This window comes from Alosa sapidissima, chromosome 2 (assembly GCF_018492685.1).
Source record: "Alosa sapidissima isolate fAloSap1 chromosome 2, fAloSap1.pri, whole genome shotgun sequence".
Taxonomy (NCBI): domain Eukaryota; kingdom Metazoa; phylum Chordata; class Actinopteri; order Clupeiformes; family Clupeidae; genus Alosa; species Alosa sapidissima.
The window spans coordinates 42,880,595-42,894,284 of NC_055958.1; the positions used below are offsets into that span (position 1 = coordinate 42,880,595).

Below are 13,690 nucleotides of genomic sequence, written 5' to 3' on the forward strand. Positions count from 1 at the left end.
AATCAGTTCAGTCACCATGGCAGCCAGAGGCATAACAAACAGCAAACATCTTTCAAATTCTACATGAGCGTAAGTTACACGCATGACAGGTGAGTCATAAACATATGGATCTTTAGCATGACAGGTGAGTCATAAACATATGGATCTTTAGGATTGACAGGTGAGTCATAAACATATAGATCTTTAGGATTAACAGGTGAGTCATAAACAAATAGATCTTTAGCATGACACAGGTGAGTCATAAACATATGGATCTTAGGGATTGATACTGATACAATGCGCCCGTAACTGCATTGCTTGTAGCTGTACCAGAGGCTAGCATTCAGCCATTGTTAGCACAGCAGCTAACTGCAGAGGCCTAGAGCCTGGGGCTCGCCTGCCTGCTGCTGCCCAGTAGGGGCCTCTGGCCCTGGGGACGGACGATGGAAGTCGGGCCCCTCTGGTGGGGGTCCATGTGGAGGTGTCTGCTCAGTCCTCCTCCTCTCCCCACACGTCTGTCCTCCACCTGCAGCTCTCTTTCTCCTCCCTCTCTCTTCATCCTCCTCTCTCTCTCCTCCCTCTCTCCCTCTTCATCCTCCTCTCTCTCTCTTCATCCTCCAGCCTTTTAATCCTCCTCCTCTCCCTCTCTCCTCTCTCTCCCACCTTCTCTCTCCTCTCTCCTTCCTCCATCCTCCTCTCCCTCTCTCTCTCCCTCTCCGTCGCTCTGTCCATCATCAGGGGTGAAGAGGTTCATCATGGACTCTGCCACCTCCATATGCAGCTCATCCTCAGACTCCTCAAAATTACTGACAGAGAACACACACGCACGCACACACACACACACAGACACACACACACATATACACACACACAAACACACACACACAGACACACACACATACATACACACACGCATATGCATGCACACACACACACATACACACGCACGCACGCACACACACACATTATACACACAAACACACACACACACACATACACACACATTATACACACAAACACACACACAGACACATACACACACACACACACACACACATATTATACACACACACAGAGACACACACACACACACAGACACACACACATGCACAGACACAAAAGGAGACACACATACACACACTCACAGACACACACACACACACATACATACATACAAACATACACACACACGCACGCACACACACATGCACACACATACATACACACACACAATCACACACATGCACACACAAACGAACACAATAAACACAAGACACAAAAACATTAGTGTGTGTGTGTATACGCATATGTGTATCTCTGTGTGTGTGTGTGTGTGTGTATACGAATATATCTGTTTCTGTGTGTGTGTGTCTCTCTGTGTGTGTGTGTATATGTATACATATATATATATATATATATATATTAGGGGTGTGAATCTCTCATGTAAAAGACGATACGATTCGCATCTAGATACATGGGCACGATTCGTTACAAGAAAAGATACATGTTTATAAAAAACGATTCAGTACGATTGGATGCGATGCGATTCGATACAATTTAATGCAGTTCAAGAATGGAAAGCATTCTGAAAGATTTTTTATCATTTGCTCAAGGTGCACATTAATTTTATGTTATCAATTATCATGGTCATGGTTGTCAATTAGGCAAAAAAAAATGTGTGAATATGATTATCTAAACTGAGGTTTGTTTCATATACTGTATTGAAATGAAAAAAGAATAGTCTACATTTCAGTCAAACACAGCAGCCAAATACAACATAAAAATACATTTTTATAGACTTTATAGATCTTTCACAGATTTTATAGAGTTACAGTATATCTGATTGTTTTCATGGAGCTGTAGCCTTGTTGAGGTAAGACAATACCAAAATAAAAGTGCTTAAGAAACTCTTGGCCTTTTCTCATATAGCCTAGCCTACCCTACAAGAATAAAATAGGCCTACAAATCAATGAACTCTCTGGGCTTATTTTGTTCCAACAGTAGACCTAATGCAGAAACCTTTAATGCCACAAGTCTGAGTGAATATGAACAAAATCATTGGCTAATAATTTGTGCATCGTTTTAGCAGCAAGGGCCAAATTATTATTTAACATTAAGGAAATCCCTTCATCAAAGGTAAGGCTACTCTACAGACTATCGTTGCTGTTTAGGAATGCTATGTGTTTAATTTCATGTTGTCACATGCTTAAGTTGCAGTAGATGGGTAATGAGGTCATTTGACAACTTTGGGCAATGAATCGATATAACGACCGGTTCATTTCAGTTTTTTTCCGATACGGGGCTTCACGTATCGATGTAGCCGTATCTTACACGTTAAAAAACGGATACCGATACGTGTAGGAGCCATTTTGAGTTTATGTTCATTTAAATTAGTGTGCTATTGGAGCACTGGTATATTTGTTAGATTTGGGGTCCTTTATTTTGTAGGTACTTTTAGTTTGACAGGCGGTGAGAAGGTTTTGAAGTTAAAGATGGCCGCCTCTCACCTTTGACCCCAAAAAACCTAGAACAAAGAACAAGCTGTTGGAATGTATTGAGCATACAGTTCTTTACAATCGCTATAGGATTGCTATTGGATTACTATTGAATACCTTTTGGACATTATTTTTGATCTTAAGTTGTGCCTTTTTCAACCATCATTTTTCAGCCACTTACCAATCGTTTGTTGGATTACTGGAGTCCATGCTTTGTCTGCTACTACCAACCTGCTTGCCTGCCTATCTGCCTGCTACTACCAACCTCCTTACCTGCCTGCTGCCTGCCTTGCCCTGCTTACCTGCCCTGTTTACCTACCTGCTTGAATCCCATCTCATCCACCTGTATTAAGGTACAATTTTAAGTTTCTCTTTTTGGATAGCTTGTCAAAGAAGCAAAGCAATACATCCCAGCTAAGAGTGGCCCAGCACTACAAATGGTAAAGAACTTTGCAATCGCTTACGCTGCTTCACAACTGAATTGTTGTGGAATCCTTTGTTTGACTGAAACGTAAAAGTTTTTTTTTGATACTTTGGAGTTGACAAAGTTTTGGATCTTTTGAGTGTTTACCTTTTCAAATTCACTATTGGAGTGCATTATTGTTACTGGATTTGCTACTGGAGCGGACCATGATTTTGTTCATGCATATGTAAATGAAGCCATGAGAATGAACTGAGTTGAAGACAACTGTGCTGTGTTTAATTTTTTGAAAAGGAAAAAGAAAATATTTTTGTTGTTTATTAAGCTTAAATATGGCTGATGACAAACTTAAAGAGCTTTGCGCAACACGCAGAGGAAAACTTGGTGTGTGTACACGTAGAATGAATGAATTAAAGGAATTACTAAAAGGTGGAAATATTGAAGCCGTTGACACAGGCCTTGAACAGCTCCATGTGGCATTGGATGAATTTAAAGATGTGCACCAATCTGTGCAAGTGCTGTATGAGGAAGAGGAAAAGAAAAGTGACGATGATGAGTGGTACCAACCAAAGATGCAAACCTTTGAACATTTTTTGAATGAGGTAGAAATGTGGAAGAGTGCTCAAAGCCATGAACCCCAAACTGTGGTGTCTCCTCTGGACAGTGTATCCAATGTGGCAGCACGTGCCAGTGAAGCAGGACCCTCACGATCTGGTGCCAGTGCTGCCTCTAAATCTTCATCAGTGTCTTCCGCACGTTTAAAAGCTGAAGCAGAAAAGGCAGCTCTACTGCAACGTACTGAAGGACTGAAGAAAAAACATGCCTTGGAAATGTTAAGAATTGAAGTGCAAAATGCAATGGAAAGAGTTGAACTTGAAACAGAGTTGGCTGCAGCTAATGCAAAGGTGCGAGTGTTGCAGAGCATTGATGCTGAATCTATGAACTCTAAACTCATGTCGATAGAACTTTCAGAATCACCAGGAGATGGCATGAATGCGTATCTGAAGAGCAATTATGACAGAATTGAGGAACCTCTTCATCCAGAACCCTCACCAGTGGAATATGCCAGAATCTCTACTGTTCCCAAAACACCATTGCAAAAGGTTTTAACACAGGATACTAGGCCGCGGAGGCCACAAAGGCCTGTTCAGACCTTACAATTGAATCGAACCAGTCAAGCAACTACAGGAACTTCCTTTCCACATGCGCCTGTAAGCTCAGATACTAGCAACCTGGGTGTTGTTGCTGATCTTATTGCACAGCAACAGAAAATGACTTTACTTCCAACTAGGCACCTAACCATGTTTAACGGTGAAACTCTGAACTTCAGACCATTTATGCAGGCATTCGAACACTGTATTGAGAACACCAGCAGTAGCCAAGACAGACTGTATTATCTTGAACAATACACCTCTGGCCAACCTAAGGAGCTGGTCAGAAGTTGCCTTCATATGGATGCAGACAGAGGGTATGCAGAGGCAAAACGGCTATTGGAACTTCATTTTGGGGATGAATTTAAAATCACTAATGCTTATATGGATAAAGCCTTAAATTGGAACAATATCCCATCAGACATACGGCGAAGCTCTGCACAGTTACGCTCTTTTCCTCCGTGGATGCTGTAATGTAATGCGTACCTTAAGGTACATGGATGAACTGAACCTTCCATTAAACCTGAGGCTTCTAATCTCCAAGGTGCCTTACAAAGTAAAAGAAAAATGGAGATCACATGCTTTTGACATCAGGGAATGAACAGGAGCAAGAGCCACATTTGCCAACCTTGTCCTCTTCCTGGAAAGGCAGGCCAGGATTCTACAAGACCCGGTCTTTGGTAACCTTCAAGACAGCTCCTCAAACAGAAGATCACCAAAAGCAGCCGCTAACAGTAGCAAGCCAATGAGTTCCATGCAGAAGAGCAGAGGGAGCAGTTTCGTCACAACAGTGGCAGTTGTGCCAAAGGGCAGCACAGAGAGCACAATGCAAGTGTCCAATGTGCCCAAAAACAGTTCATCAAAACTCTGTCCAGTCTGTAATGGTGAGCATGAGATTGCGTCATGTCAAGAGCTGATGAAGAAGTCTCACAATGGACGAGTTGAGCTGCTAAAGACGAAAGGTGTTTGCTTTGGTTGTCTTGCTAAAGGACACATGAGTCGGACTTGCAAAAACAGACAAACCTGCTCAGTTTGTTCAAAGTTGCATCCCACCATCTTGCACATACCTCAAAATGTAATGAAAGAGCTGAGTAATGCAGGTCCTTTAGACAAAAGGGCAGTGAGCAGCGGGTTGGTTTCACTGAAAACAGAGGGACTTGACTGTAGTGACACATTGTACACTTGCAATAATACCAGTTCAAGTGAAATTAAATAATTCAAATCATGTAGTCCAGACATACGCTTTCCTTGACCCAGGGAGTTCCGCAACATTTTGCACAGAACAACTTAGGAGGAACCTGAATGCAAATGGAAAGCATCAGCAAATACTTCTGCGCACTATGGGGCAAAAGAAACCTGTTAACAGCCTGGTAGTCAAGGGCCTGGAAGTGTGTAGCCTGGAAGGAAAGGAATTCATAAAATTACCTGAAGTTTACACTCAGCAGGAAATTCCAGTCAACAAGGAACACATTCCTAGACGAGAAGATATTCGAAAATGGCCTTACCTTCAAGATGTTGATATACCCAACATTAACGCTGGGTTTGACCTTCTCATTGGGATAAATGCACCCAAATTGATGGAACCTTGGCTATTGATAATTCTCCAGGGTAATGGACCCTTTGCTGTTAAAACACTGCTAGGTTGGGTGGTGAATGGACTTCTCCACACTGAGGATGCATGCATCAACAAGCAAGGTCAGAAATATGTTCATGCACATCGGATTTCTGTTGATAACCTGAGTGAACTTTTGATTCAGCAATACGACCATGATTTCCCAGAAAAGAGTTTTGAGGAAAAGAAACAAATGTCAGTGGAGGACCACAAATTCATGCAGATAATGGACAGCTCTGTTGAAATAGTGGCTGGACATCATCAATTGCCTTTGCCATTCAAGAAGGATGATCCAATGATGTCAAACAACCATCACATGGCAGAGCAACGGGCGTTGGCTTTAAAAAGAAAGCTTCAAAGGAATGATGACTTTCACAAGGAGTACAGGGCATTTATGAAAATGGTCCTATCAAGTGGACATGCTGAACTTGTACCCCAAGACCAGTTGATACAGGAAAATGGTAAGGTGTGGTACATTCCACACACACCATGGTGTGTTTCATCCAAAGAAGGGGAGCTTGCGTGTAGTATTTGACTGCTCTGCAGCTTATCAGGGGGCCTCACTGAACACTGAACTCATTCAAGGTCCCAATCTTACGAACACCTTAATCGGGGTCTTAGTCCGTTTTCGTCTTGGCAACGTTGCCATCATGGCTGATGTGGAAAAAATGTACCATCAAGTAAAGGTCCCATCTCATCATGTGAACTTCCTGCGCTTCCTTTGGTGGCCAGATGGGGACGTCAGTCAACCACTGAAAGAGTACAGGATGGTCGTACATCTTTTTGGTGCAACGTCATCAGCTAACTGTGCAAGTTATGCTTTGAAGAGGACAGCTGAGGGTGCAAGTTATGCTTTGAAGAGGACAGCTGAGGATAACAAAGGGTGCTTCTCAGCTGATGCAACTAGCACAGTCAAGAACAACTTCTATGTGGACGATTTGTTGAAATCACAGAGGGCCATGCTATTAGACTTTGTAAGGAGCTAAAGTTACTCTGTGCAACTGGAGGCTTTAACCCTCTAGGCGCCACGGTCGAGTTTACTCGACAAGATGCGGTACTGAATAAAACGGCCGATTTAGTCAAATAGGGTGTCATATTTCGTTCGACCTCCACTCCACTAGATGGCAGACAAGTCATACGTCATCCCTGAGTCGAAAAAACGACATGCTTTAAACAAAACTTTCTAACTACAGCGCATTGAATCAGTGCGTGAAATACCGGAGCTAGTGTGCGTGTGAGCCACTTTGTCAGAGCGATATTGTCAACGTTAGCGAGTTTTTTGAGTGTTCATGTCCTTGTGATGTGTGTGTCTTTGTCAGCTAAGAAAAAAACAACAAAAAGAAAACAAATACTAACATTGTCTCTTGTCTTGTCTCGTCATCTCACTCCTGATCTGTGCCTTGCCATGGCAAGTGAGCTTTTGAACTAAACAGGTCTTGTCTACTTGTGTTTGTGTGTCATCTGAATAATATATATGTGCCCCATACATGGAATCAGAGTGCCTACTGTATGTAGTAAATGGAAAATCTCTACAGCAAAAGGCCAGCCTACCGCTACATGCATTTGGTTTGTTTCTGCCATTTATTAGTAATGATTTATACAGTTTGTTTACTACTTACTATTTACCTGAGCATTCAGTATTGTCCAATATAGCATACAGAAGGTGAGGGACATTTTGGGGGAAAAGAAGTGGTGCATTTTATCATTCAAACATGCGACTTTTCATGAAAATTGAACCTTAATGTACATTTAATCTCTACATAAACTTTGGGTCATCCTTAATATTTCTCTAATTTACAGAAAGTCTCTATCTCATCACTTTTAAGATATAGCCTTTTGAAATGAAGATGTCAAAATCGAACGTTTAAAAAAAAAACCTCTGGCGCCTAAAGGGTTAAGTTGAACAAATGGATTAGTAACAACAGAGCTGTTTTGGTCTCTATTCCAGAGCCTGAGAGGGCCAAAGACATAAAGAATCTTGACCTTGACATAGAAGACTTGCCAGTTGAAAGAGCTCTGGGTGTGCAATGGTGTGTTGAGGAAGACACTTTCACATTCCAGGTGACCAGACGTGGGATTCTGTCCATGGTCAGTTCTATATATGATCCACTTGGATTCCTTGCACCTCTCACCTTTCCGGCAAAACACATCTTGCAAGAGTTATGCAAGCAGAACATTGGATGGGATGAAGAATTGCCAGAGGTCCATGCTCAAGCCTGGAAGCAATGGTGGCAAGATCTTCCAAGAGTGAGGGAGTTCAAGGTCAACCGATGTCTTGTACCAGACAACTTTGGAGATGTCAAAACAGCACAGATGCACCACTTCTGTGATGCGAGTGACCTCGGGTATGGCACAGTTACCTACCTTAGACTGACCAGCAGCAACAAGGTCCACGTCACCTTTATAATGGGAAAGGCCCGAGTTGCTCCCTTAAAACTGATGACCACACCACGGATGGAGCTTACTGCTGCAGTTCTGGCCGTACGCATGGATAAGATGCTATCTGAGGAGTTGCATATGGAATTGGAAAGGTCTCTGTTTTGGACAGATAGCATGACTGTTCTGAGGTACATCCGGAATGAAAGCGGAAGATTCCTAACCTTTGTGGCAAACCGTGTTAATGTCTCCCAATGGAAGTGCATAGGCACGAAACTCAATCCCGCTGATTACGCCTCCCGGGGGCTTCATGTCAACACCTTCTTGAAAAGAGCAACATGGATCAGTGACCCTGAATTAAGAAAAGGAGTTATCACTGTCAATGTTGCTGTGAAGGAAAACTGTGACGCTACTACTTACCTCATGAATTATTTCTCGACATGGATGAGGCTCAAGAAAGCTGTGGCATGGTTCCTGAGGTTCAAGTCTGTTCTGCTGGAATTGTCTAAGAATGGCAAGAAAGATTTAAACAGACATATCATGACTGAAAGGAAAGCATGAAAAGACAGGTCCATATGTCCTATCAATCAGTGATGTAGAGAATGCTGAAGTCACAATCTTAGTTTTGCCAAAGGCAGGGATTCCCACAAGAAATAGCCTGTTGGCAGAAAGGCATGCAAAATGTAAGCAGAAACAGCTCCATCTATAGGTTAGATCCTCTTCTGGCCAATGGCATCTTGAGGGTTGGTGGGCGTCTGAGTAAAATGGCAATGCCCACTGAGCAGAAACACCCTGCTATCCTCCCTAAAGACCATCACGTTTCCAAACTCTTACTTCAGCACATCCATCAAGAAGTTGGACACAGTGGAAGAAACTTCATGCTCTCCAAACTCGGAGAAAGATATTGGATTCCTTGCGCCAACTCTCTGGCCAGAAAGGTAGTTTATGAATGCACCATGTGCAGAAGAGTCAAGTTGAATGCAGGTGAACAGAAAATGGCGGACTTGCCAGTTGACCGGTTGACCCCTGACCTTCCGCCCTTCACGCATGTAGGGGTTGATCATTTTGGGCCACTAGAGGTAAAACGAGGCCGCAGCATTGTAAAACATTTACGGTGTGATTTTCACATGTCTTACCAGCCGTGCTGTACACTTGGAGGTTGCACATTCACTTGATACTGACTCTTGCATTCATGCATTCAGACGTTTCATTGCCAGAAGGGAAGCAGTGTCTGAGTTGCGGTCAGATAATGGAACGAACTTTGTTGCAACTGAAAAGGAACTAAAGGAGTCTTTGAAATCTTGGAACATGCAACAAATTGAAAAGAGTCTTCTCCAGAAGGGGGTGAAATGGACATTTAACCCTCCCCATGGTGCCCATTATGGAGGGATATGGGAGAGGCTGATTCGCATGATCCTCTCCCATATCCTTACGGTCAGTCACCAGCCAGCAGTATCTGGATGATGAAGGCCTTCAGACAGTAATGTGTGAGGTTGAGGCCATTCTCAATAGCCGTCCACTCACAACTATTTCTGACAACCCCAATGACTTGGAGCCGTTAACGCCTAATCATATACTGCAGCTTAAGGTGCAGCCTGTTCTACCTCCAGGTTTGTTCGTGAAGGAAGATCTTTATGCCAGACGTCGCTGGAGGCAGATCCAGTACATTGCCGATTTATTTTGGAAACGCTGGGTCCGAGAGTACCTCCCTCTTCTGCAAACACGGCAAAAGTGGTCTCGTGTCAGACGCAACTTCTGTCCAGGAGACATCGTACTAGTAGCCGATAGCACGGCGCCAAGAGGATCGTGGATGTTGGCTAGAGTCACTGAAGCCTTCCCTGACTCCAAAGGCTTGGTCCGCAGTGTACGGCTTCAAACCAAAACAAGCCAGCTTGAAAGACCTGTCAGCAAGATCTGCTTGCTAGTAGAAGGCCAGCAACCTAAAGCTGAGTGAGACCTGAATGAACTTGCGCACGTGCACACACTGTCATACAGATGCATACACTGAATCTTTGCACTCAGTTATTCTTGGGAATAATGTATACTGAGTTTAAGTGGATAATTTATGGCTCCTTGGAAAATTACATTTAGTTAGTTATAGCTTGCTTCCTGCAGTAGCTATAAGGGGCCGGCTATGTAGGAGCCATTTTGAGTTTATGTTCATTTAAATTAGTGTGCTATTGGAGCACTGGTATATTTGTTAGATTTGGGGTCCTTTATTTTGTAGGTACTTTTAGTTTGACAGGCGGTGAGAAGGTTTTGAAGTTAAAGATGGCCGCCTCTCACCTTTGACCCCAAAAAACCTAAAACAGAGAACAAGCTGTTGGAATGTATTGAGCATACAGTTCTTTACAATCGCTATTGGATCGCTATAGGATTGCTATTGGATTACTATTGAATACCTTTTGGACATTATTTTTGATCTTAAGTTGTGCTTTTTTCAACCATCATTTTTCAACCACTTACCAATCGTTTGTTGGATTACTGGAGTCCATGCTTTGTCTGCTACTACCAACCTGCTTGCCTGCCTATCTGCCTGCTACTACCAACCTCCTTACCTGCCTGCTGCCTGCCTTGCCCTGCTTACCTGCCCTGTTCACCTACCTGCTTGAATCCCATCTCCTCCACCTGTATTAAGGTACAATTTTAAGTTTCTCTTTTTGGATAGCTTGTCAAAGAAGCAAAGCAATACATCCCAGCTAAGAGTGGCCCGCCACTACAATACGTATCGGTTAATCTTTACACCCCTAAAATATACATATATATATGCGCGCCTGTGTGTGTGTATCTGTGTGTGTGTGTGGCTCCGTAGACTCACGTGTCGTCGTCATCATCATCATCATCATCAGTTGTGGGCTCCAAACGATCTTCATCCAGGTCAGAGTCATCTTCATCCCAGACACCCTCCTCTTCCTCCTCCTCCCCTCCCCTCTCATCCTCTTCCTCAGCTCTATCCCCCACTCTCACTGACACACACAGATGGAGGGAGGGAGAGAAAAGAGGGAGAGAGAGAGGGAGGGAGGGAGAGAGAGAGAAGGAGGCAAAGAGAAAGGGAGAGTGTGAATATTTGTCTTTTATTCTGTTTAACTGTGAAGGCTTTGGTGAGTGGCATGTGTGTATGTGTGTGTGTGCATGTGTGTGAGTGCGTTTGTGTTTGTGTGCGTGTGTTTGTGCGTATGCGTGAGTGTGAGTGTGTGTGTGTGAGTGATGTATGTGTGTGTGTGTGAGTGATGCGTGAGTGTGTGTGTGTGTGTGTGTGCGTGAGCGTGAGTGTGACCTACTTGTGCAGTCTGACCCCAGGGTGGAGGAGTGTGTGAGGGGTGCGTGGGCCAGGGCCTGTAAGAGTGTGTGTGGGGGTCCATCTCGCCAGTGTCTTCTCTCAAACACACACTCCTCCTCTCCTTCCAAGAGCTCATCTGCAACACACACACATACAGACAGTGTGACTGTGTGAGAGTGTGTGTGTGTGACTGTGTGAGAGTGTGTGTGTGACTGTGTGAGAGTGTGTGTGTGACAGTCAGTGTGAGAGTGTGTGTGACAGTGTGTGAGAGTGTGTGCGTGTGTGAGAGTGTGTGCGTGTGTGTGTGTGTGTGTGTGTGTAACTCACCTGTCGTGTTGCTGGAGCAGGTAGTCAGGTCTTTGAGGGCGAGAGCATTAAGCAAAGTGTGTGGAACTTCTTTGGGCCAAACACACCTTTCTCTCTCTCTCTTCTCCTCTCTCTCTCCCCCTCTCTCCTCCCTTTCTCCATCCAGACCACATATCTTCTGTCTCAGGTTCTCTCCAGCATGAAACATCAGAGTCTGATTCAAGGGATCCACCTGCACACACACACACAACACACACACACACACACACACACAATGTTGATAAATGACAAGAAAAGTAGAAACAGTTGAACAATAAAACAGGTACAGGCTATTGGGGTAGAGAAATGTGTGTGTGTGTGTGTGTGTGTGTGCAGGGGCGCAACTAACCATTTTCTGAAGGGTATGCAATAACAAAATTACCCCCTCCCCCCAAATATATATTACATGCATACAAATACTGTTTTAGTTATGATTGTGATTAAACTTACAATTATATAGGCTAACATTTATTTAAATGATAACAAAAATGTAACACAAACAATTAAAAGAAAATGTCAATGATTGACACTATTAGTGTGTGTTTTTACCTTGAAGTGTTTATACTTGGTGTGTGTTTGGACTTTCTGGCCAAATTTCACAGCTTTTCAAGGCTAACGTCTTTGTGTCAAATGGAATGTTGGAACATTGCGCTTCCCAACACAAACACAAAAGGTCGGGTTTGCTTCATCTATTGATAAGTTTTGAAGTTTTGTTTTGAAAACCTTGAATCCATGTCTTAAGATGGTTCCTCACATTACACATCATGATATTACGCACTATGTGCAGGCCGATAAGATGGTTCCTCACATTACACATCATGATATTACACACTATGTGCAGGCCGATGTTTCACATATTTTTTTTTTTGTGGTGATGGCAGTGACGAGGCGGTAGGCGTCATGTGACCGCGGTATTACGGTAATGCGGTTACCATCCCAGCCCTAATGCTACGCAAACACACCATCTCCTAGCTTTTATGTAGAATAGCAATGCTACGCAAACATACCATCTACTAGCTTTCATGTAGAATAGCAATGCTACGCAAACATACCATCTCCTAACTTTTATGTAGAATAATGCTACGCAAACATACCATCTCCTAGCTTTTATGTAGAATAGGAATGCTACGCAAACATACCATCTCCTAGCTTTTATGTAGAATAATGCTATGCAAACATACCATCTCCTAGCTTTAATGTAGAATAGCAATGCTACGCAAACATACCATCTCCTAGCTTTTATGTAGAATAGCAATGCTACGCAAACATACCGTCTCCTAGCTTTTATGTAGAATAGCAATGCTACGCAAACATACCGTCTCCTAGCTTTTATGTAGAATAGCAATGCTACGCAAACATACCATCTACTAGCTTTGAATAGCAATGCTACACAAACACACCATCTCCTAGCTTTTATGTAGAATAGCAATGCTACGCAAACATACCATCTCCTAGCTTTTATGTAGAATAATGCTATGCAAACACACCATCTACTAGCTTTTATGTAGAATAATGCTACGCAAACATACCGTCTACTAGCTTTCATGTAGAATAGCAATGCTACGCAAACATACCATCTACTAGCTTTTATGTAGAATAGCAATGCTACACAATATATCACATGTATCTGCAAACAATGGTTTAGCTTTTAGATAGATTCAACACATAATCAATTCAGAAGATGCAGTTACAACACACTGCTCCACCTGACACCCACAACGCTCCACCTGACACCCAGTTACAACACAACGCTCCACCTGACACCCACAACGCTCCACCTGACACCCAGTTACAACACAACGCTCCACCTGACACCCAGTTACAACACAACGCTCCACCTGACACAAATGAGCTAAAGAGCCTCCGTGCATAAAGTCCACTGCTTGGCTCTGGAGTCCTGGAGCAAAATGTTCCTATTTTGCGCTCATTGGTTATATATACGTTATATATACGTTATACATTATTGGCCTATACGTTATAGATGTTCAACTTTTAAAGGACGTCAGCGATTGTGCAGCGCAGAGGTTGGGT

General features: G+C 43.2%; 1 protein-coding gene across 2 annotated transcripts in view; it reads right to left on the minus strand.

Moving 5' to 3' along the window:
• Positions 1-580: 580 nt before the first annotated feature.
• Positions 581-13,690, minus strand: part of LOC121703695 (serine/threonine-protein kinase Nek5) — a 50,965-nt gene continuing 37,855 nt past the window's right edge. For both annotated transcript variants that reach the window (XM_042084280.1, XM_042084281.1), the window contains exons 19-23: positions 11,642-11,852; positions 11,316-11,450; positions 10,853-11,000; positions 2,794-2,817; positions 581-785 (exon numbers count right to left, since the gene is read on the minus strand). In XM_042084280.1, the coding sequence (XP_041940214.1) occupies positions 605-785; positions 2,794-2,817; positions 10,853-11,000; positions 11,316-11,450; positions 11,642-11,852 (699 nt within the window). In that variant the 3' untranslated portion in view covers positions 581-604. The remainder of the gene's footprint in view (positions 786-2,793; positions 2,818-10,852; positions 11,001-11,315; positions 11,451-11,641; positions 11,853-13,690) is intronic.